At 44.6% G+C, this 21,422-nt stretch overlaps 1 protein-coding gene across 2 annotated transcripts; it reads right to left on the reverse strand.

Moving 5' to 3' along the window:
- Positions 1-1,777: 1,777 nt before the first annotated feature.
- Positions 1,778-18,672, reverse strand: MFSD9 (major facilitator superfamily domain containing 9). Of its 2 annotated transcripts, none has more exons than XM_045885267.3 (6): positions 18,445-18,672; positions 14,147-14,234; positions 12,478-12,521; positions 12,234-12,363; positions 8,878-9,030; positions 1,778-5,722 (listed from the first exon to the last, which is right to left on the reverse strand). In XM_045885267.3, exons 1-6 carry the CDS (start codon positions 18,607-18,609, stop codon positions 4,911-4,913), a joined length of 1,392 nt encoding a protein of 463 aa, XP_045741223.1. In that variant the 5' UTR covers positions 18,610-18,672; the 3' UTR covers positions 1,778-4,910. The 2 variants fall into 2 exon arrangements, with proteins under 2 accessions (XP_045741223.1, XP_045741222.1); XM_045885266.3 differs by having other exon boundaries at positions 8,878-9,087.
- Positions 18,673-21,422: the final 2,750 nt, after the last annotated feature.

Raw genomic sequence — 21,422 nt, forward strand, 5'->3', positions numbered from 1 at the left:
AGCGCAAGCTGTTTGAGACTATCCAATTCCAGATTAAAATCAGCATTATTTCTTACAATGTACTAAATCAGGAAAACAGAAATTGTCTGTATTGTCTTCGCACACAGCTGTCTGTAAAGTGGTGAGTTTAGATGATCTGTTTGGGAAAAATGAGAAATCTAAAGTAAAATATTGTGTTAAAATAAGTTAGTATTTGTGTACTGATTAAGTAAAAAATAAATCCTACTGATGAGATGTCATCTTAAAACGATTTGCTTGCCAAAGATGTGCAATAAATTTCAGATTATGTATACATTTGGTATTAGCATATGGTTTGAAAACAGTTAAGCTTGTTCTTACTCTTAGGACATGTTTTAGCATAACTGGAGGTTAACATTTTCAAGAGATTCTGGGCCCTGACTTAACATATACAATCAGGATACAGCAATAGCTCCTAAAAATTACAATCAGAATAAATGATAACACTTTGCTACAATTTTTAAAGGGATTGTATTATTAAAGAAAATTATTACCATGTAACTGGCAAGTTCTTCGGGAAAAATAAAATTTTAGGACAGAAAAACAATTTTTTCAGTCCATCACCCTGTTCTGAGAAGAGCTGCCTTATACATCATCCTGGCTAGATCTGTGGGAATCTTACTTCAGAAACTTCTGAGAGGCTAAGGTTTCCTGGGGATAGAGGGCACGGGGAATCACCATGCTGGCTTTTACTATACATTCCAAATAAAAAGCTATCCTCTTATAGCAGGTGCCCAAAAGCCTGCAATTTCTCCTAAGTGGCTTGACTCCCCCGCCCCCACAGGTGTCTACATTTCTTATAGAAGTGTCCTTGGGAAAAGATATCTTCTTAATATTCACAACATGCAGAAAACGAACTCTCATAAATGCCCACACATGTTCTCTGCCAGCTAACAGAACGGGGAAGAAGGCCTTAACACTCATTACCAGCTCACCTTGCCTGAGCTCTGCCTGGACCAGACACCTGGGCGTCACCCACAGCCTGTCCAGTGTCTCCCCGGAGGTCACAAGCTGACAGTCCCCAGGCCTTTCAGATTTTGTGCCCCACCTGATTCCCTCAGAGCACATGACTTCTCCCTCCCATTCCTCTTGGATGACTGCCCTCGAGGAATCTTTAATGGGAAGTCCACAGAGCATTCTCCAGCATGCATTCTTCAGTGGCTTCCCTCCACACCTGTGAGAATAGAAGCTCAGTCCTGAGCATGGTACATGAGCCCCTTCATGATCCAACCCAGGGACTCTCAACTCTGGGGCACTCTGGAGTCTGGTTCTAGAGGTCTAGGGCATCAGGTGATGCTACTATGCAGCCAGAACCACTGGTTCTCCCCCCTTCTGTCTGCTGCAGGCATCTCTCTTGACCCACACGCCTGGGCTTTGGAGCCTTGCCCATGTTACTGCCCTGGCTAGGCATGCCCCACTCCCTTTCTGATTTCTGCTCATCTCTCTGGACATGAGGGCAGAGAGGTATACCTTCCCTCCGTGGAGAAGGCCAGAGTCTTCTAGAACCCAAAACCCTGAGGCTGATTCACAGAACTTAGCAGTTGGGGCTGGCATAATGCCAGGAGGGTGCCATATCCTTTATAAACTTCTCGGGCAAGTTCAATGCCCCTAAAATAAGATTCCATATACCATTAAGTTGAACCATGTGAAACTGCAGGTAATTGACTTAGAAAAACAGCAATTTTGTGTGGCTCAACCTAAATACTTGGGAAATTATTACAGAAGTTGCTCAAGAACTCAAAAACAAAACAACACAAACTTTAGTTGAGCAGATTTAATTTCCCTGAGATCATATTCCATAAATTATATAAATACTGTCTACAGACCAGTGGTTTTCAAAATTTACTGTGCACACAGAGCAGGTGGGAATCTTGTGAGAATGGTTCCCAGCAGGTCCGGGCTGGGGTGTAAGTGTCTGCATGTTTAATAAGCTCCAGGGGAATGTGGATGCTGCTGGTTCTGGAACACATTTCTGAATATTCACACATCAGACTTTTTAAGAGGAACTACAGGCACACATCAGAGATATTGTGGGCTTGGTTCCTGACCACCACAATAAAGTACATATTGTAATAAAGTGAGTCAAATGAATTTTTTGGTTTCCCAGCGTACATAAAAAATTATGTTTAGGGGCACCTAAGTGGCTCAGTTGGTTAAGCGTCTGCCTTCGGCTCAGGTCATGATCCCAGGGTCCTGGGATCGAGCCCTGCATCGGGCTCCCTGCTCTGCAGGAAGCCTGCTTCTCCCTCTCCCACTCCCCGTTTGTGTTCCCTCTCTCGCTGTGTCTCTCTCTGTCAAAAAAATAAATAAAATCTTTAAAAAAAAAATTATGTTTATACTATACTGTAGCCTATTAAATTTACAGTAGCATTATGTCTAAAAAACAATGTACATACCTTAATTAAAAAGACTTCATTGCTAAAAAATGCCAACCATCATCTGAGTTTTCAGCAAGTGGCAATCTTTGTGCTGGTGGGGGGTCTTTTCTCAATCTTGAGCAGGGTGGTGGTTGCTGAAGGCTGGGATGGCCTGTGGCAATTTTTTAAAGTAAGACAGCGAGGAAGTTTGCCACATCGGCTGACACTTCCTTTCACCTTAAGGCCACCTTAGGGTTGTTAATTGGCCTGATTTCAATATTCAATATTGTTGCGACTCAAGAAATAGGGAGGCCCGAGGAGAGGGCAAAAGACAGGTGACGAGCCAGGTGGTGAAGCCGTTGGAACACGTACATTTATCGATTAAATTCACCCCCTTATATGGGCACGGTTCATGGCACCCCAAAACAATTACAACAGTAACATCAAAGATCACTGATCACACATCACCATACCAAATATAATGAAAAAGTTTGAAATACTGTGAGAATTACCAAAATGTGACAGACCCAAAGTGAGCAAATGCTGGTGGAAAAATGGTGCTGATAAACTCAACACACGGTTGCCACGAACCTTCAATTGGTAAAAAAACGCAGTATCTGTGATGCACAATAAAATGAAGTGCCATAGAATGAGGTATGCCTGTATAATATTTATCTTTAAAAAACCCACATGAGTGTGGAGAATAACAAAAATGTTTCTCTACTCTCTATATGAAGATCAACCCTGGTTTTCAGTATTTCCATGTATCTGATTAACTGTAAAGCCTTAATAAATTTATAGGCTTTATTTAACTTCAAAAATAAAGTGCTAGGATTTCAAAAATTTAATAATGACTACATTAAAGAATGTCTAAGAAACTTGGCTGTTTCTGAGTTCACAGAAAAGATAATCTTTGGAGAAATTCTACTTCATTGCATAAACCCTTGATTACTTCTTGTCCTTTGAGTATAACCTCTATGACGATTTGGTGTGCTCCTTATGGGCCATGCCGTTTTATATTATATTTTGCTTTCCTCAAAAGCGCTTAGCGCTTGTATAAAAGTTCACAATTACAACACTTAATAAAAAGTTAATATTTTCCTTGTAGCTGGATAGGAGAAAGGACAATCTTCAAACATCCCATTAATTCTTTATCATAAATATTTGAGTTTACCCCATACACAACTTCAAAAACTAGAGAAACATTTTTTTTTTCTGCTTTACATACAATACATTTATAATTATACATGTGTTAGGTTGAGAACGAATAATTTCCTAGTGGACCAATCAAAAAGAATGAAAGGAATGTGAACTTCGGTAGTTTGCATGGGGAGAAGAGGGGGGAGCTCCAATATAATTATTAATAGGTGACATCATCCAAGTAGCAAGAACCACACAGATGCTTCCCTTTGAGTTTGCTAACCCTCACTCTGAGCCTCTCAGCTGGACCCTGGGAATGACCGTTTAGCCTAGGCCTAGGAAAAGGCATTTTCCCTGTAGATCAGTGTAGCTCTTTCATTCTCAGGTAGGATATTAAAATGAGAGAAAAGAAATGACTTTCAACATAAGACGCCGTAGAGTTAAGTCCGTCTGATGAGTCATGACACCAGACTCTCCTACACTGCACGAGACGTTCATCTTAAAGGCATTCCTGTGCTTTGTCTTTTCCACTGGGCTCTACCATCATCCAATCGATGCAGCCCAACAGAGCATCGGCTTCTGGAAGCAGTTCATGCCTGATATCCAGGGAGAACTAGCCAGACGGACAACCTCAGCTCTCTGCAGAGCATGGGACCTCCAAGGCAGTGGACACAAGGGACAGGCTCCATGAACCTGTTTCTCCTACTATGGAGCATGACTGCCAAGAGCTGGGGAGAAGGTAACACACTGGGATCACATAATCTTAATAGTTCAAACTGAGTTAGCTATCAATAAACACAACCAAGTCTCTGGCTTTGACTTGACTCAAAACCAGTATGTCTCCAAACGACCCTTTTTCTGCCTCCATGAGAAAGTGCAGTATTGCTTATTAAGGACAGGTTTCTGGGCCTCCCCAGGGCCCGCAGAATCAATGTCTGGGGGTGAGGCCAGCCATGTGATTTTCCCGCAGCTTCCCAGGTGGAACCTTGTTATAACTTGAGGAAGGGACAGGCTAATTTCAATAAAGTAGCTTATTTAATCTCTAGGATTCTGATAGCAGAAAACCCCCCTCTCAGCTTACTTATCCAAGGTGACATGAACCCAGCCGGTCATGTTATTAATGGCTTACCCTATTTTTTACTTAGCAGGGGAGCACATCACCTTCTGTAATCCCACCACCCTCTTCCTGTCCTGAAGCTGGTAGGGATCCCCCCTGGAAAGCTTTAACCCCACTGGCCGGTTCGAAGACGAGACTTGTACATACGGTTTAATAATACCTTCCCCTTTGACAAGGCTCTGACTTCTGCTCAGCCCTGGGCGTCTGCCCCCGAAGCACACCCGCTGGGAAACCACCCTTCCCGGCCTCAGAGTTGGTATCCTCCATCCAGTTCCACGCTACGCACGTTTTAATCGGTCACTCCCACCACCGCCACCACCGCCGCCGCCGCCGCCATAGCGGGCTCTGTTGAGGGACATGAGGAAAATCGCCACGAGGGCCAGCACAGCCCCCAGGCTGGGGGGCCCGCACGGGCTCACCTCCTGCGCGAGCCCCGACAGGAGCGGGGCGATGATCCGGCCCACGGCCGTCACCGACTGCCCCACGCCGATGACCGCGCCGCTGGCCCGCGCCCCGCCCGCCGCCAGCTGCAGGTCGGTGATGCAGGTCCTGCCCACGGCGGTGGACACGGCCAGCAGCGAGGAGCAGAGCACGGCCACGGCCACGGAGCGGGCGGCGGCGTGCAGCCCCAGCAGCAGGCAGGTGAGCGCGCTCGAGTGCATCAGGATGGCGCGGCCGTCGTGCCGGTACAGCCGCAGCAGGGGCCGCAGCGCCAGGCCGGCCAGGGCGCCCAGCGCGCCGCTGTAGCTGATGAGGTAGCCCGCCGCCCGCGGCCGCACCCCGAAGCGCTCCTCCAGGGCCAGCACAAAGTTACTGTAGTACAGCATGACCGCCACGGCCATCAGCAAGCGCACCGCGAAGAGGTCCCACATCTCGGAAAATACGAGGCTCTTCATGTCGCGCAGCGTGGATGCGACCTCCAGCCACGGCGGCCTGGCAGGCCTGGCGCTGGCCGTGCGCTGGCGGGGGGTGGCTGCTCCCTGCCCGTGCCCGTCCGTCCTCCCCCAGGGTGCAGAGTCCTTCCTCGCTGGCAGGCCCTTCTCTGCACCGGAGAGCTTCGCTTCACACCAGGGAAACAGCCAAACCAGACCTGTTAGGGTGGCACAGGACCTGTCAAAGCAGGCTGCATGCCCCGGCTCCCACGGTGCCCCGCGGGGGAGGAGCAAGCACGTGTGGGAGATCACCATTCTGTAGTTTTGTATTTGGGCCATTTACTAATCCGTGGTTTTGAATCCAGTTTTTAACTATTCCCACAGCTACTTCTACTCCATTTTGATAGCAGAGTTCCGCTAGTCACCTCAAAAAGATCTATACCTACAAGATGTTCACTTTTTCCTAAAGCTCAAGAGCCCATGACCGTTTCCTATATCATGTGATATTGAAATTCTCATGCCTATGTTTAAATTCATTACCTTTCTAATTCCGTGCCTATCCACCATCTTGCCCACCCGTCCATCCACCCACTCATCCATTCACCACCCATACTTCATCTAAACACTGAATATTTATGCTTCCTAAATGCTAAGTCCTGTGCTAAAAAGTAGGAATATATTAACTTGACAACACAAGGCCTATAAAATCCCTGGCCTCGAGGAATTTAAGTCTAAAAGGGGGTTTGGACAAGTAAAACCTAGCAGTTAAATTACAGGATAAGTGCTATGTTAGGGGAAGCACAGGATGCTATGAACAGAGACAGCCAGCCTTGGTTTGTGGAGGGAGGAAGGGCAGCTTGATAACCAATGACCTGTCAGGAAGCACCTGCTTGGATCTGCCCCCACTTCAGGGCCACCATGTGCTTTTACAAGTCACACCTCAAAATCTTGGGGGGTACCATTCTCATGGACCATTATGGAGTGGCTCAATTCCTATTCAGATAATCCCACCTCCACCCTTGTGACTGGCTCATTCCCACCTCGGTCATTTTATGTATCCCACGCCATCCAAGTAGAATGACCTATTGCCAATCCATGCCCCCAAATTTCTTGCCATACTAGGACATCTTTTCCAAACTCATCCTGTGGGGTTTTCAGTCCTTCCACACTTCAATTCAACCCGGACCAGTGGCCATTCAGACTGCTTCATGCTGTTTTCAGCAACCACATCTGTGTATGTGGTTTCTCCACAGTCTAGGTGGACTATTCGCCAGGGACTAATTTATGACAGAAAACTCTACCACGCAAGAATGCAGGCCTGGACTTTTTATCCGTTCTTACCTTTAAAATGCCCCTTGGGCATTTTATAGAATCTTGATAAAACTATGAAAGGACTATCGCTGGTAGACTGAGAGGAAGAGTATAATTAAAATAATAAAAATGATAATGATGACAGCAACTGATGTTTACTGAGTATGCTTAGCATACTTGATGCAGTGGGGTGAACCGCTCGTGTGCAAGACCTCCGGTGCTCGTCTTAGTAAGACCGGGAGTGTTGTTACCCCATTTTAGGGATGAGTGAACTGAGGCAACTCGCCCAAGGCCCACACTAAAAAGTGGCACAGTAGGAACCTGAATCCAAGTCTGTCAGACTCCAGAGTCTGAGTTCTTAACCATGAAAACAGAAATCACGGAAAGAAAGACATAAGAGGCCTTTCTCAGGCAAAGTGGCCGATCAGAATGAGGATATGAGAAGCTGAAGGGGTAAAAGGAGTTGAGGAAAACAGCCGAGGTCACTGAGGGAAAAAAACGCAGTACGCTGTGTTCACTGTGCTGGAAGGCAAAGCCCAGTGTGAGACATGGTCTGCTGGCCTGCCCCCCTCGCTCTCCTCTGCTATTCCCTGCATCAGCTTGGCCTACTGACCTCCATGTTTCTTAAGAATGCACAAGAAATCCCTATTACTATTTTTAGCCATTGTGGTTGAGAACACTTGTGGCTGAACTATCCCTGCCTGACTCGGATCCATTCACAGGCTTAGGTTAGGGCATGATATTAAACAGCATCATTGCTGGAGAATCCAAAACAGAACTCCATAATCATGGCCTTCGTTCATACACTGACTTCTGACTTTGGGAGCCATCACATTCATCACATTCCTTCGTAGGGGAAGGTACCTGGCCACACCAGCCGGTCATGTGCTCAAGTATTTTATCTAGATTTACACTAATCCGTCAGACCTCACCTCCTGGCCGAGGTTACAGGTTAAACTTCTGGCAGGAAATCACAAAATATACCTATGAGGATTGACATTGAACTCCTGAACTCTGTTTTCTGAGTGTGATATCCTAGCTCAACATGGAATCCACCACTCAACCTGGAGCCTTGAATACAAAGACTAAAAAAGATGCAGTAGAGTAGACTATCATTAAACTTAAGGAAAACTGAGTAACATGAACCAATCCTCTTGTTTATGAAGCTGTTTATCTAAGGCTCAGGAAGTACCAGTCTCTGGGCAAAGAGGTTTATCCTCTTTGCTTTAGGCAACTGGCCCTGCATCCAAGGAGCTCATAGTCCAGTAAGTGTTCTTTTATTCATCAAATGTTATTGAACATTGGCTTTATGCCTGGCCAGGTGTGGGCAGGAGTGACAACAGCGAGAAAATCTCTACCCTGTGGCATTTAGTTTCTAATGGTATTTGTGGGGAGGTAGGGAGGAGAGAATATAAGCATGAAAACAAATTGATAATATAATTTCAGAAGTGCTATGAAGAAACCTGAATTATTTGAAACAGTCATCGGGAAAGGGCTTTCCAAGGAAGTAAATATTTGACACCTGAATAAGAAAGACCCAGTAAAGATATGTGGGAAGAATGTTGTTGGTGGAGGAAAGAGCAAACTGCAGTGCCCTCCTGTGGGAATGAGCCTGGCGTGTGTGAGCCTGACCAGGAAGCCGGTGTGGCTGGTGCACATGGAAGGAGAGAGAGAGCTGGGGGAGGGCGCAGGCCAGGGCCTGCACACGACCATGCTGTGTGAGACACATCCATGCTTTAGCATGATAGGACGACACGGGCAGGCGGTCTGCAGCAGGGGATGAGGTGGTCCAACTTTGAAAAATAAGTCTGCTATTCTGAGGTGAAGGGGATTAAGAGTACACTTATCAGGATGAGCCCTGAGTGATGTACAGAATTGCTGAATCACTCTATTGCACACCCGAAACTAATATAGCACTGTATGTCAACAATAGTGAAACAACAACAACAAAAAGCCTGCCTGTTTTAAGAACAACAAAGTGTTAAGGAGATAAAAGTAAAGCAGGTAGATTGGTCAGTATGAATGCATACACCAGTCTTCTTATGATGAAATGTCAACTTACCAGCATTGAGAATGAAGACAGAAAAACAGATGAAGGCTGTCAGATAAAATCCACCATCTAGCTCAGTAAGATATCCACCAACCATGGGGCCCAAGATGAAGCCCACACTAGATGCTGCGTTGAATTGTCCAATTACTAGGGGCCGTTCTTTCTCTGCAACCAGATCAGAAAGCAGAGCCCTTGAAATGGAGAGGGTATGTTTAAAAATACCTGCAAGGGGATAAGAAACATGCTCTGTAACATTTTTCAGACCAAAAAAATCTTGCATGTGATCTTGCATTTCATCTCTATCACTGATGGAGTTCTGGTCTCCATTCTCTTTGAATCTCTAAGGTCTGCAGTTTCATCCCACCATGACTGGACTCCTGATCTAGCCCACAGTCCTAGTTGGCCACCTTATTCCTGGTAGCCAAGCCCTGGATCCTCTGCTTTCCCACCTTCCACCCTGACATCCCAGTATCTCCAGTTTTCTCTGTTAGCCAAGTGCAATTCATGGTGGCTTCTCTACAGAGATGTGTCATTTTTTTTTTTTAAAGATTTTATTTATTTGTCAGAGAGAGCGAGACACAAGCAGGGGGTGGAGCAGAGGGAGAGGGAGAAGCAGACTCCCCACTGAGCAGGGAACCCGACGTGGGGGCTCGATCTCAGGACCCTGAGATCATGACCTGAGCCGAAGGCAGATGCTTAACCAACTAAGCCACCCAGGTGTCCCGAGATGTGTCATTCTTTATTCATTCACTCAGTGAGTAAACATTCACTGCATGCCTACTATATGTCCAGCATTAACTTTGACCCTGACCCTGAGGATAATGCAAGGAACAGAGCACAAAAAAGACACAAATGTATCTATCTTCACAGAGCCTGTGTGTGTGTATGTGTGTGTGTGTGTGTGTGTGTGTGTGTGTATAAAGGTGATAACTGCTAGAGAGGAACAGAGGAGGGAAGGACAGGGAATGAGTAAAAATATAAAAATATGATGACATAGTCATCTAAACACTACCAACTGATTTTCTACTAGCAAGAGGTTTGTGAATTGGTTGACTAAACAAACTGAAAGGTGGGGCATGACTTAATAAGAGATTAAAATGTATATAGCAGCTGTATATTCCTCATACTTCTGCTGATGTATTTGTCTTGTCTGCACCCATCCATCCATATGCTGAATAAACAGACTGATTAGGTTCTGGTAACATAGGTTGCCCACCATGTTGATCAATACATGGCAGGAACTCAGTCAGTGTTCCTGTTGGGTTGGCCTGAAGTGCTCCTGTGATGTAACACAATGGTTTCCAGGGATTTCCTTGAAAGAAGTATCACTGTACATCACTCTGCCTGCACACTGATCCTGGGTTCTGTACCCAGCTGTGTCTAAATATTAGAGCGGGCATTTGCCTGATAAACAGCCTCTTTGGGAAGCAAACTTAGAAATCTCTTTTGGAATTAGGTAGAGAGACTCTAGATCTATTTCCTTAAATGGGAGAAAGAACTGGGCTGGAAGATGATTCCTAAGAGGCCTGATAGGAATCCTGTGATTATTTCTGAAATGATACCGATGTTGGGTTCACCTCACATACCCAGGGAAGGAGGACTGTGGTGAGGGTAACGCAGACTAGCTTCCTATTACCTTCTAGAGGTTGGGCTAGGGGACAGAGAGCGGAGGGGAAAACCGCGTGTCTACTTCTGGTACTTCAACCTCCCTCAGGCTCATCTTCAGGATACAAGGACCTGAACCTACACGTGACATTGTACAGCACAACGCTGGCAAGGCTCCCCAGGGCTCCCTCATATTCCCAGGCCAATTAAACACTGTAGAGGTTCCCATAGCAGGAAAGAATTTTATGTATAGCTCTCCTGTTGGTCAAGAGTATGATGTATATTAATAGAACTATCATTACTCAAAGCAGGCTCATTTCATATTAAATAAAAACATTTTAATCTTTTCTATAAATTTCTACCTATTGTATACAGGGTCCATTAATCTCATATATTTCTTTAGAATTATGAACAGCCTTATTGCTGAATGGTGGAGTGTATTATATTTACACATTGCAACCCAAACCAAGCACGTACAATAACTTTGACTCCGGATGCACACAGAGCAGCCATTGGTTGGATTTTATGTGGTAGAGGCAAGTTAGGATGACTGCTCATATTTAAAGCAAAGACCTTCATAAGCATTTTTTGTTTTTTGAATCAACAGAAAGGCACAGCATGAATTTTGGAGGGTGAACTCAAAAGACTTGGAGAGTAAGTATGTATGTCACAGAAATGGGTATGAAAATCCCAAATAAGCTGATCATCAACTATATGTTAGAAGGACTTATTTTATGCTCTGTTCCTTTGGGGCATTAGGTAAAAAGGAGCAGCTTAACTGAATATGGGCAGAGGTCCAGTGCTGCAAACTTATCCACCAGGGCAGCAGAGTCTGTCAGGGGAGAAAGAAACACTGAAACTCCAGGGCTCTAGCAACTAAGAAAGGCAAAGAGAATAAAGAGCTTCCACAGGAGCTGCCTACCTGCCACACGAGGACAGCATTCACAAGTGGCAGCTCAAAGAATGGACAAAACGTTTCGGTGAATGGACAAAATAGAAGCTATTTCGAAAATGTCAGAAACATTCAAGATCAGTTTGGAAAGAGAAACTCGTCATCATCCTAGTATCTCCCCCGACCAACAGCCAGATTTACAGGAGGCTGCAGGAAAGCTACAGTGGGAAATCTCAATTTGAAGTCAGGAGGCCCAATTTTAAAACTATAAGCTGGCCAAGCGAGAGAATAGGAAGCACAGTGCTGGCCAAAGACATTTAACAAATTCTTCCTGCCTGAACGTAGAGAGATGGATGGGAAGGAGACAGGTCTGTGCAGCAGCATAATGATTCACACTGACAGGGAGGGCTCCGGGCCCTGTCATGTACAGGCTTTGTGGCTCTGCACAAGTGAGCAGAGCCTGACTGATACCAAGTACTCGATCAACAGCAGCGGCTGGTGTTCCGGTTATAATTGCGCTTGTCATTATTTTCTTTTGGCAAAAGCTCTAGTCAAGAAGGCACCGACAGGGGCGCCTGGGCAGCTCAGTCGGTTAAGTGTCCGACTCTTGGTTTCAGCTCAGGTCATGATCTCAGGGCCCTGGGACTGAGCCCTGCGTGGGGCTCTGTGCTCAGCACGGAGTCTGCTGGAAATTATCTCCTTCTCCCTCTGCTCCTCCCCCTGCTCACACAGGCTCTCTCTCTCTCTAAAATCAATAAAATCTTAAAAAAAATAAAAAAAGAAGGCACTGACGTGTACGACAGTCTCTCTTTATACACTTACATACAACTGATTTATTTGGAATGAAACGCACCCAAGGAAAGAAACTTACCTACAGGGACTCTAGCAAGGGCAAACAGGAACACACTGGTGGATGCTCCAAGAATCAGATAACCCAGGGCGCTGAACAGAATGCACACCAGCAAGGAAGACCGTTTTCCAACCACGTCACTCCAGCAGCCCTGAGGAAAGCAAGGAATACAGAAAGTCCTCTGACTTACCACCTTTAACCACCACCACCATGGAAATGCCCCCCAAATGTGACCAAGATGTTTGCCAGATGAGAGACAACTTACCACCAGTGTGCTGGAAAAGAGCTGCAAAATGCCATAGGAGGAGCCTACAAAAAACATCAGTAACATCAAGAAAATCAGCTGGACCCATCACAAAAATGGATCAACATGGTAACAATTACACAGAAATTAACAGAAAAACAGGGGGAAAAAAAGACTATTTTTAAAAAGGAGATCCCCCCCCCCTTTTTTTTCAATTGGAAGGGTAAAGCAATACAATTTTTATTAAAAGACCTTCAGGGGTGCCTGGGTGGCTCAGTCGGTTAAGCGTCTGCCTTTGGCTGAGGTCAAGATCTCAGAGTCCTGGGATCAAGCCCGGCATCGGGCTCCCTGCTCAGCGGGGAGCCTGCTTCTCCCTCTGCCTGCCACTCCCCCTGCTTGTGCTCTCTCTCCTCTCTCTCAAATAAATAAATAAAGCAAAAAAAAAAGAAAAACCTTCAAAATAAAAATGAAGGAAGCAGAAGAGAGACTAAGGCAAGGGCCGCCTAAGGCCAAAGGGTCTCTGAGAGAGGCTTCTCCCGCTCTTGAGGATGCGTACCCCTGACTGAGAAGACCAAATAGAGAGTACTCGGGGAGTAGAAATCCAAATCCTACAAAAATTCTACTCAGTCTGAAAACTTTTGTATCATCTTATATCCCTCTAACATTCCAGTTTTATAAAATGCTTTAGTTTTATAAAGAACTGACCAAGTTTTACAGAGTGCTTTTACCTCCATTATATCAAATAACATGTCCCTTCTGCTCTTCACAGAAACCTTAATGCTTCTGTGTGGGCCAGTATAATTCTACTTTCCAAGGGAAATACAAATCATGGCATGGAGGACTTACCAAATATTGTGTCCACCACTGTCCCAGAACATTTGCTTATCCAGCTTGTGAATAGTCAAAGGCTATTAGTCTTTCAACAATTTCTTGTTAATTAGCACAGTCCTAAGCCCTGCTATATCTTGTCTCTTTGGTAAATCAGTGACTTTGAGATGGAGGTTCTATGCTGCACAGGTAGAGAAAGCCTACAACTCCCTAAGATATGCTTGTGGTGGTGCAGGAAGCTTGTGACCAATTTGTCAAGGCTCACCCTAAATCCCTTGCTGCATGACTTGATTCCTGTAGATTATGTTTCTCTGGTTCCTGCAGGCAGGGGTCTGTACCTACCCTTTAACACATGCAGCCAGCTCCTTGGAGAGGCTCAGTAAGTACCTGTGATGTCACTGGTGGTGAGGGGAAGGGAATGAGGCTAAACCTCAAAACCTCTCTGACCACAGGTAGTCTAGGAAAAGATGAATTACATTCCCTCCAGGGTAACATTTTTTTTTTTTTTTTAAGATTCTATTTATTTATTTGACAGAGAGAGACACAGCGAGAGAGGGAACACAAGCAGGGGGAGTGGGAGAGGGAGAAGCAGGCTTCCTGCCGAGCAGGGATCCCGAAGTGGGGCTCGATCCCAGGACCCTGGGATCATGACATGAGCCGAAGGCAGACGCTTTACGACTGAGCCACCCAGGTGCCCACAGGGTAACATTTTTAAGTATTTTTAAGTATTCTAAAAATTCCTTTTATCCCACTTTCAATTTACCTTTGGATAATATTTAGCTATAAGACTGATTTGTTTTTAGGTTTAGTCCAGAGGATTGAAAATTCAGTGCTCTGAAAATGTACGATATTAACCACTCACCTACTATTCCAGCAACTGTTGGACTTGCTCCAAGAGACTTGACATGAAGGCTCAATAAAGGGACGACCATGCTGACACCAAACAAATCCTAAACAACAAAACATTGATTAACTCAAATTAGAAACTGACGCTTAGGTGTTCTTAAAGTGGTAATCCTAATAACAAACTGATTAAAAAAATAAAACCAGTATCTAAATTTTGAGCCACCAAGAAATCATAATTGTATTCTACAGTATGCTATGCCCATCAGGTTCAAATTATCAAAGAATCAAAATACAATGTGTTATAACAGTTGCTCCCTGTAAATGCCTGATCACCATGAACCGGAATCATTTCAACCTTAGCTTCTTTGTGATTGATCCTTAATACTCAAGGAGGATATGCTATAGAAGTTATTCAAACAAAAAACCAAAAAAAGTTTGTGTGTGTGATGAAGTGGGAAAGGAGGCAGGGAGAATGCATATTTCTTGGCAAAGCTGCACTTGCTTCATATATGAATTTCCTCCTAGAATTAGGGAAGGTGACTAATCTGTGGCTTATAGCCTTAAAAATAGTATCTGAAGAAAGTCTCAGCAAAGCAAGGAGAGAAGGATGGGGTAGTGGGGAAAGACAGTGTTCTGCAGCTAAGTCAATGAAAGTGCATGGGATTTGGGGTTAGACAGACAGTTCTAAGTTCCAGCTCTGTTTCTTACTAAGCATGTGTGCTTGGAAAGTTATTTAATGTCACCAAGCATCAGTGCTGTCATCTGTAAAAAATGGGGATAATAACACCTGTCTGGTAGACATATGATGTACATTAAGAGATGTAATGGTTGAGAAAGGTCTAACACACAACAGCAGTTCAAACATATTTTCTCTTTTCTTCTGTCCTGGGGATAAGTACTGACCTTTTTTGCTAGGTATTCTGAGTTAACAGAAAGACTGTTAATTTTTCCTTTAAGTTTTGTTCTCATTCCTACTTTACTTGGATACTTTCAACAACTGGTTTAGAGGAAGGAAACCACATTGCACACACACGGTTTTCTTTATATTCAACTGGAATTCCTTTTCTTATACTCCTGGTTAAATAGAAAGAAATGCACGAAAAATATTTTTTTCTTTGGGCCCACAATTAATCTTTTGCTTATCCCTTATCCTGGTGGCTGTGCATTCACCTAATTTTAGAAACATGAACCTCTAAATGCACTTTTCAGTGGCCCTTTTCCATGGTTACATCTTTAGATGGCCATATATTTACTATCTAGTGTTCTTAAATAGCTCATAAATTTATACTACCAGAACTACGGTTTATTATTTTGATTTTAAGACTACTTAAAATTTCTTTTGGGTCTAAGCCAATGTCTTTTGGGCTTTGCTGTCAGCTTTGTTTCATCAGCCTGCTGATGTATGATATCACTTAAAAGACCCCAAATACATCAGTTACCTATTGAATTTTCTGAATCTTTCAGAAAAGGAAACTCAATTGTCCAAAATATTTTTTTTTCCAAAAAATTCCCAGTACCACTTGTCATTTAACATTCAAATAAAGAATGGGAGAGGAATAATTAAGTAGGCTGAGATTTACGGCAGGCAATAAGAAAACAGACTCATAACTGATGATCAATATTATTTTAACGCTTTGTGAGCCTAAAAAGTATTATCTATTTCCAAAATTGTCTTTCAGGAAGTTGTGCACTAAAATTGTCTTCCCCTTTACTAGAAAAGGCAACTCCTCTCTTCCTGTGAATCCAGTTTCTTCAAAACCACTGGCTTTGAATGCACTCTGAATGTGGCAACTGGTCATGTGCTTATAACCATTTATAAGGAAATCAGGCAAGAGGGGACCATTTAAACCTTTCGTGGAACATTTACATCTCTCAAAAAAACTGGTGAATACACTAACACGTTTCAAGATCTTTTTCAGGGTAGGAACCTAAATATTTCTTGATTAGCAAATTGCCTCAGTAAGAATGAATAAGAGACCTGACTATAGCTGATGAAATAAAATACGAATCTCACTGTGTATCTGGAGGAAAGAGGGGATTGAAATCACAGATCTTAGCACCATCTTACAATGCTAACCAAAAGTGGCCTAGAGGGCCATCTTCATCTTCCTTCTTAAACAAATTAAAACCTGGAAGCCCAGATGAGAACTAAAAACAGAACACTTTGGCAAATGACTTCTTTAATCCTGTTCCCTTCCTCTTATTAATCTGAAACCATTTCCCCAAAAGTCTTAGAGGTCTTTACATCTCTAAATATATTAAAAGTAATAACTAAGTTATGTATAATATTCCTTGGATGTTACCTAACAAAGAGCCTTTAGATCTTCAAGGATATCCAAAGCTGCACATATTTTAATTGCTTACAACATTTTCCATTAAAAAAAATCCCTACTCTCTTTTAACTTTTGGGAAATCTTACATTTTCCCCTGAACATATTAGAGACTTAATGACTCTCTTGAACAAATTATTAAAATTTTACATCAGGCTTGCTAAATTAGACTCACTGTGTGAACAGCGCGTAGACAACAGAGAAGCTCTGAATATTCAAATCTGTACTGGAAGGCCAACTATAATGTATGATCTGTGAATTCATTTAGAACATTCAAACTATTTTGAATTTTAGGTCATGTTGGTTTCTCCGATCTCCCAATCTGGACTTTCCAGGTGAGGGCCCAAATTCTTTTCATCTGGCAGGATCAGATATGAGTACTGTCTGAGGGAGGGCAGCAATAGCCTAGAGGCAGTCCCCAGCTCCGACCAGAGGGTGGATGGCAGCCAACTCCCTTCCGAAATGTCAAGGGGCACTCACCATCAATAGTTTTGAATTGAGGGTGGCTGAAATGAAAGGTGGAAGAGGTATCTGCACCCTGAGGCTGATCTAAGATTAAGGAATGCCAGGCTCTGAACAGAAAGCATGAGCCTGGGGGCAGGATAGGTAGGTTAAAGGGAGGCAGATTCTGTGTGAAGCGCAGCCCTTCTGAGTGCCTCATGGTGTAGTGTTTACAGCGATTTGGAAAATGCTTTCATCATTCTCTTAACTATTAAATCAACATTAAACCTTTACAGACTGATGAACACCTTGCATTGTGGAGGGGAATAGGGAGGCTGCCTCCCTACTCCTCTCCTAGCTGAGCATGGTTCGGTATCCAAACTCTAGTGAGGATAACATACTGGGGAGTAGTGGTCTTAACCTGTATCTGGGCAGAAAACAGTAATTCCTCTTTGCCAGGACCTAGTGCCTTTGGGGACTATTCAAAGCCTCCGAAGGCCGTCTTCGCCCAGTGACACTTAGCCTGACCAGTTCCTTTTGTCCTCAAATACAGTCTCAGGCTCAGCAAAGAAGAAATCCTATGATGTCCTTGTCCTTTCTCTCCTAACCTGGACCAGCTCACAACCAGGGCAACTAAACCAGGTCTAGACTTGGAAGGAGAGGAGTGAGGTGTTGGATCTAGGGTTCCTGCAGACAATGGCCCATGAGCTACCAACACAAGTTTTCTGGTAAGATTTTAAGTTGTTCCTGGCAGGGACTGTGTATTGCAGGGACTGGAGCTCTACAGCCCCGACCACATAAAAGGTTTTCAGAAATTCTATGAATAATAAATGGATGGAGGTATGGATGACTTCCCCTATCATACACTCATCTTTCTAAGCTTTCCATTCTACGTGGGAAATTCATAATAATTGTCCTCATTAAACCAGGACACACACACACATCATGAAAAAACCAAACCTGCCTTGTCCAATAAACAGTTTGTTGAAAGGCAGATGTGTATAATTCACCGTGGTTTGCATTTTTAAACATTCCAGTCTAGCAGGAACCTTAATGAAAATGTGCCTGCCCAAGTGGGGTCATCAACAGTGACTTCCCCGACCGGGCCTGGCACAAAGGCCTGTGTACTCCTACCACACCTACAGATGTCAGAACAGCTGGGCTTTCCCAAAGTTGCCCAGGAGCCCTGCTGTCCACCCTGCGTGCTCTGAACCTTTCACAGCATCTAACACCTGGGGTCACCCCTGAACCTGGCTTAATCACACTAAAGGCTGGTGCTGGGGGCGCCTTAAAACTGCAGGAGTAGAGGAGCTGCGGATTGGGCCCGCCAGGGGCAATAAAGCAATGTGGCCTGGTGCAGAGTGGAAGGGGTTTGGGGGCAAAAAGAAGCTTGAAAGGCAAGAAGGCACCACCAGGCAGATCGCAGGTTCCCAGCCCTGAGTGAGCCTTACAACCACCCAGGCTTCAAAAGAAAAAAAGCCACCCCTAATCGGGTTCCAGGTCCGAGGCGTAGTCGCCCTGCGCCCCCAGCCCCAGCACTCACCAAGAAGCCCACCAGGTAAAGACAGAGCAGGAAGCGACGGGCTCCGACGGCACCGGGGCCGCGAGCCCGCGCCTCAGCCCCGGTCCCCGAATCCTGCCTTAGCATCGGGGTCGCCGAGACCGGCCCCCCCGCCGAGGCCAGGCCGCGGCGACCCCCCGACTCCATGCGGACGGGTAGGGGGGCGCGGCCACCCGCACCCGCTGTCGGGACCTGCCCCGCGCGCTAGCCCCGCCCCGAGCGGAAGCGAGCGGCGTGCGCCTGCGCACAGGGGAGCGCAGCCGGGCTGCGGGGGCGGTGGCTGTGCGTGGACGTGGCTGGTTCCAGGCGGGGAGGAGACAGCGCGCGCCCGCGGTGGGTGAGCGACGCGCCGGTTTTGTGACGGTAATGATAATGCTCTACATTTCCTTGGAGGGAAGACTGTCTCTGGTATTGGAAGGCGGGAGGGAACTGTGCTGAGCTTCGCCATACGATATGGGGCCGCCTGAGGTGGCCCCCAGCCCCACCTGGGAGATCCACAGATTTAGGCTGTAGTTGGCTCTGAGTGACGTGGAGTAGGTGCCTATGGCCCCTTCAAACTTAAGTCTGTCTGTTGGAAAAGCAGGCAGAAACAAGGTAGACTAACGTAAGAGAGCTGTGAGAATCCTGCAAATGCTTCCTGAGCCCGAGGGGAGGTTACAGTTTCCTGGGGTAATAATAATAAGCCCACAGTAAATAAACATGGTAAGTTAAATAATAAACATGCAGTACACAAGAGAAGAAGAACACCATAAATAAAATAATATGGTGACAAATGGTAGAAGAAAAGCACGGTCTCAAGGTGGAGACTAAGGCGGGGGGCGGGGAGGCTGGTGTCCTTTGGTAGCTTGGAAGAGGTGACATGTAGGATGAAAAGATTGAGGAAATATATGTGGCTGAAACTTTCTGAACAAACTGAGCGATCAGAGAGATAAGGCAGGAGGCAGGATCATGCAAGAGTGCAATGAAAGGAAGTAAGCAGTGCGTGACACCAGATGGTGTGTATCAATCACTTAGCCCAGTGACTGACACATGGTAAGTACTTAAATATTACCTATGGTTACTAGCCCCTCTTTTATTCAGGAACTTACTTCAGCACTTACTCCTTTCTTGCTCTGGTATAAAGAGTCTGAGATTCTCAAGAAAATCTCACTTGTGCAGGTTGCTAAATTTGATCTTGCAGAGTTTGTCATGTGAAAGTTAGGGTACTGTTGAGGAAAGAATGAGATACTGAAATTTAGAATGGAGATGTGTGTTTGGAGCCAGATGAAACTGACAGTCTTGAACCCCCCAAGTCACTCTGAGCCTCCTTTGCCACTAGAAGTAGTGTGTCCTCTTGTATCTGAGAAAACTAGCTTTCCTGTGCTTAAAGTTTTTGTGATTAACCCATCTGGGATAGGTGCCTTGAAGAGGAATGCTCATATTTTTCAAGACCCATCAAAACCACTCACTGTGTTCACTAGATAAATAGCTAGGGTAAAATCTCAGCATGTCCCAGGGGGCAGGTAGATACTATGACCTCCGAGGAAATTGTTTACACACCATAAGAATGAAAGACTCTGCTAATATATTATCAGCATACCTTGGAAATGTATGGGGTAGAGAATTTAAGTGTGTCAGATTAAGGAGGGAAAAATATAACACTAGATTAGGCAGAGTTCACTGATAAAGGTGCACTTACTAGAGATTCCAGATGTAATGTGTTAGCGTGGAGAGCTAGAGGTGACTCTCACAGTTTACTTGGTTGGTTGACTGAAACATAGACTCAGGGGTCACCTACGTTTAATAATCTTGGGATGCCAGACGTTTTCTGCATAATATGAAAAAGGGGATCCAAAGCTTGGGGAGATAAGAATGTTAGAGTGGACTTACGATGTATGACCTGCATGCCTAACCCCCAAATATATTCCATTAAAAGGCCCAGAAGGCACTACATTAATAAGGCATTGAGGACTATGTTAGTGGGAGAAACTCTTAGATTCTTGAAAAGGTTTGTGATTGCTCTCTTTTTAGGCTAGGTGTAGCTATGGGTGATATTGCTTTTGAGGTGAGCTCCCTGGTTTAAATGGAGGTAATAAGATTCCAGATTATTAGAGGCCAGATGGCAGCGCTTTGACATCAAAGACAAGGTGGGTGCATTTGCTGTAAAAGGTAGCATGTTATCAGTAATCAGAATGCTTAGGCTTTCAGGGATCTTTGACTATGGATAATTGACCATAATATCCCTAGGAATAAAATAGTCTACTAGAGTGTTGCTTGAGCTATATAACAGGAAAAAACCCTCTAGATTGGGTACCCAAAATCCTGACTTGACTTGACTTGCCACAGGAGAATCAAAGCATCTCACCCAGTACTAGACATAAATCAATTCACAAACAGAGCCTCTTGACTTAAGGGGAGTCTAGGTAACCTTAGAAGGAATCTTGAAGCATTCACATGAGTATATACCGTAAGTCTTCCTCCCCACTTTCCCCTACGGAGCCTGCAGCCGTTACTAGATTGGGCATTATGAAAAAAGAAATACCCAAATCTTTGGAGAATTACTAGACACTGGCTCCAGAGTGACACTAATCATTAGGGGCTCAAAGTGCCACTGTGCCCCACCAGTAAAAATGGAGCTATACTAGTAATTCTCAAGACCATGTCTTAGAGTCAGTGATTTGCTAGGAGAACTCACAAGACTCAGCATATAGTCATAGCTAAGATTTATTACAGGATTTTACAAAGCAAAATCAGCAAAGTGACTTGCATAAGATGAAGTCTAAAGAAAACAGGTACAAGCTTCCAAGAGTCCTATTCCAGTGGAATCACACAAGACATAATTAATTCTTCCAGGTGTGAGTTGTGACACATGTGAAATGTTGTCTACCAGGAGAAATTGTCAGAGACTCAGTGCCCGTCTATCATGTAACTACCCTAAGCTTCTGTGCAGAAAAGAGTTAACATAGCAGGCCTATTATCCT

This window comes from Mirounga angustirostris, unplaced genomic scaffold, assembly GCF_029215605.1.
Source record: "Mirounga angustirostris isolate CCGP_5_RB_7025 unplaced genomic scaffold, mMirAng1.0.hap1 SCAF_10, whole genome shotgun sequence".
Lineage (NCBI taxonomy): Eukaryota > Metazoa > Chordata > Mammalia > Carnivora > Phocidae > Mirounga > Mirounga angustirostris.

Bases quoted from the DNA above. Each gene is read 5' to 3' on its own strand.
- MFSD9 (XM_045885266.3), bottom strand. From the start codon at position 18,609: ATGGAGTCGGGGGGTCGCCGCGGCCTGGCCTCGGCGGGGGGGCCGGTC. The intron at 9,088-12,233 runs GTAAGTTTCTTT...ATCCCCTTGCAG, and splicing joins CCTTGCTAGAGTCCCTGTAG to GTATTTTTAAACATACCCTC. The intron at 5,723-8,877 runs GTAAGTTGACAT...CCACCCTAACAG, and splicing joins TGTCTTCATTCTCAATGCTG to GTCTGGTTTGGCTGTTTCCC.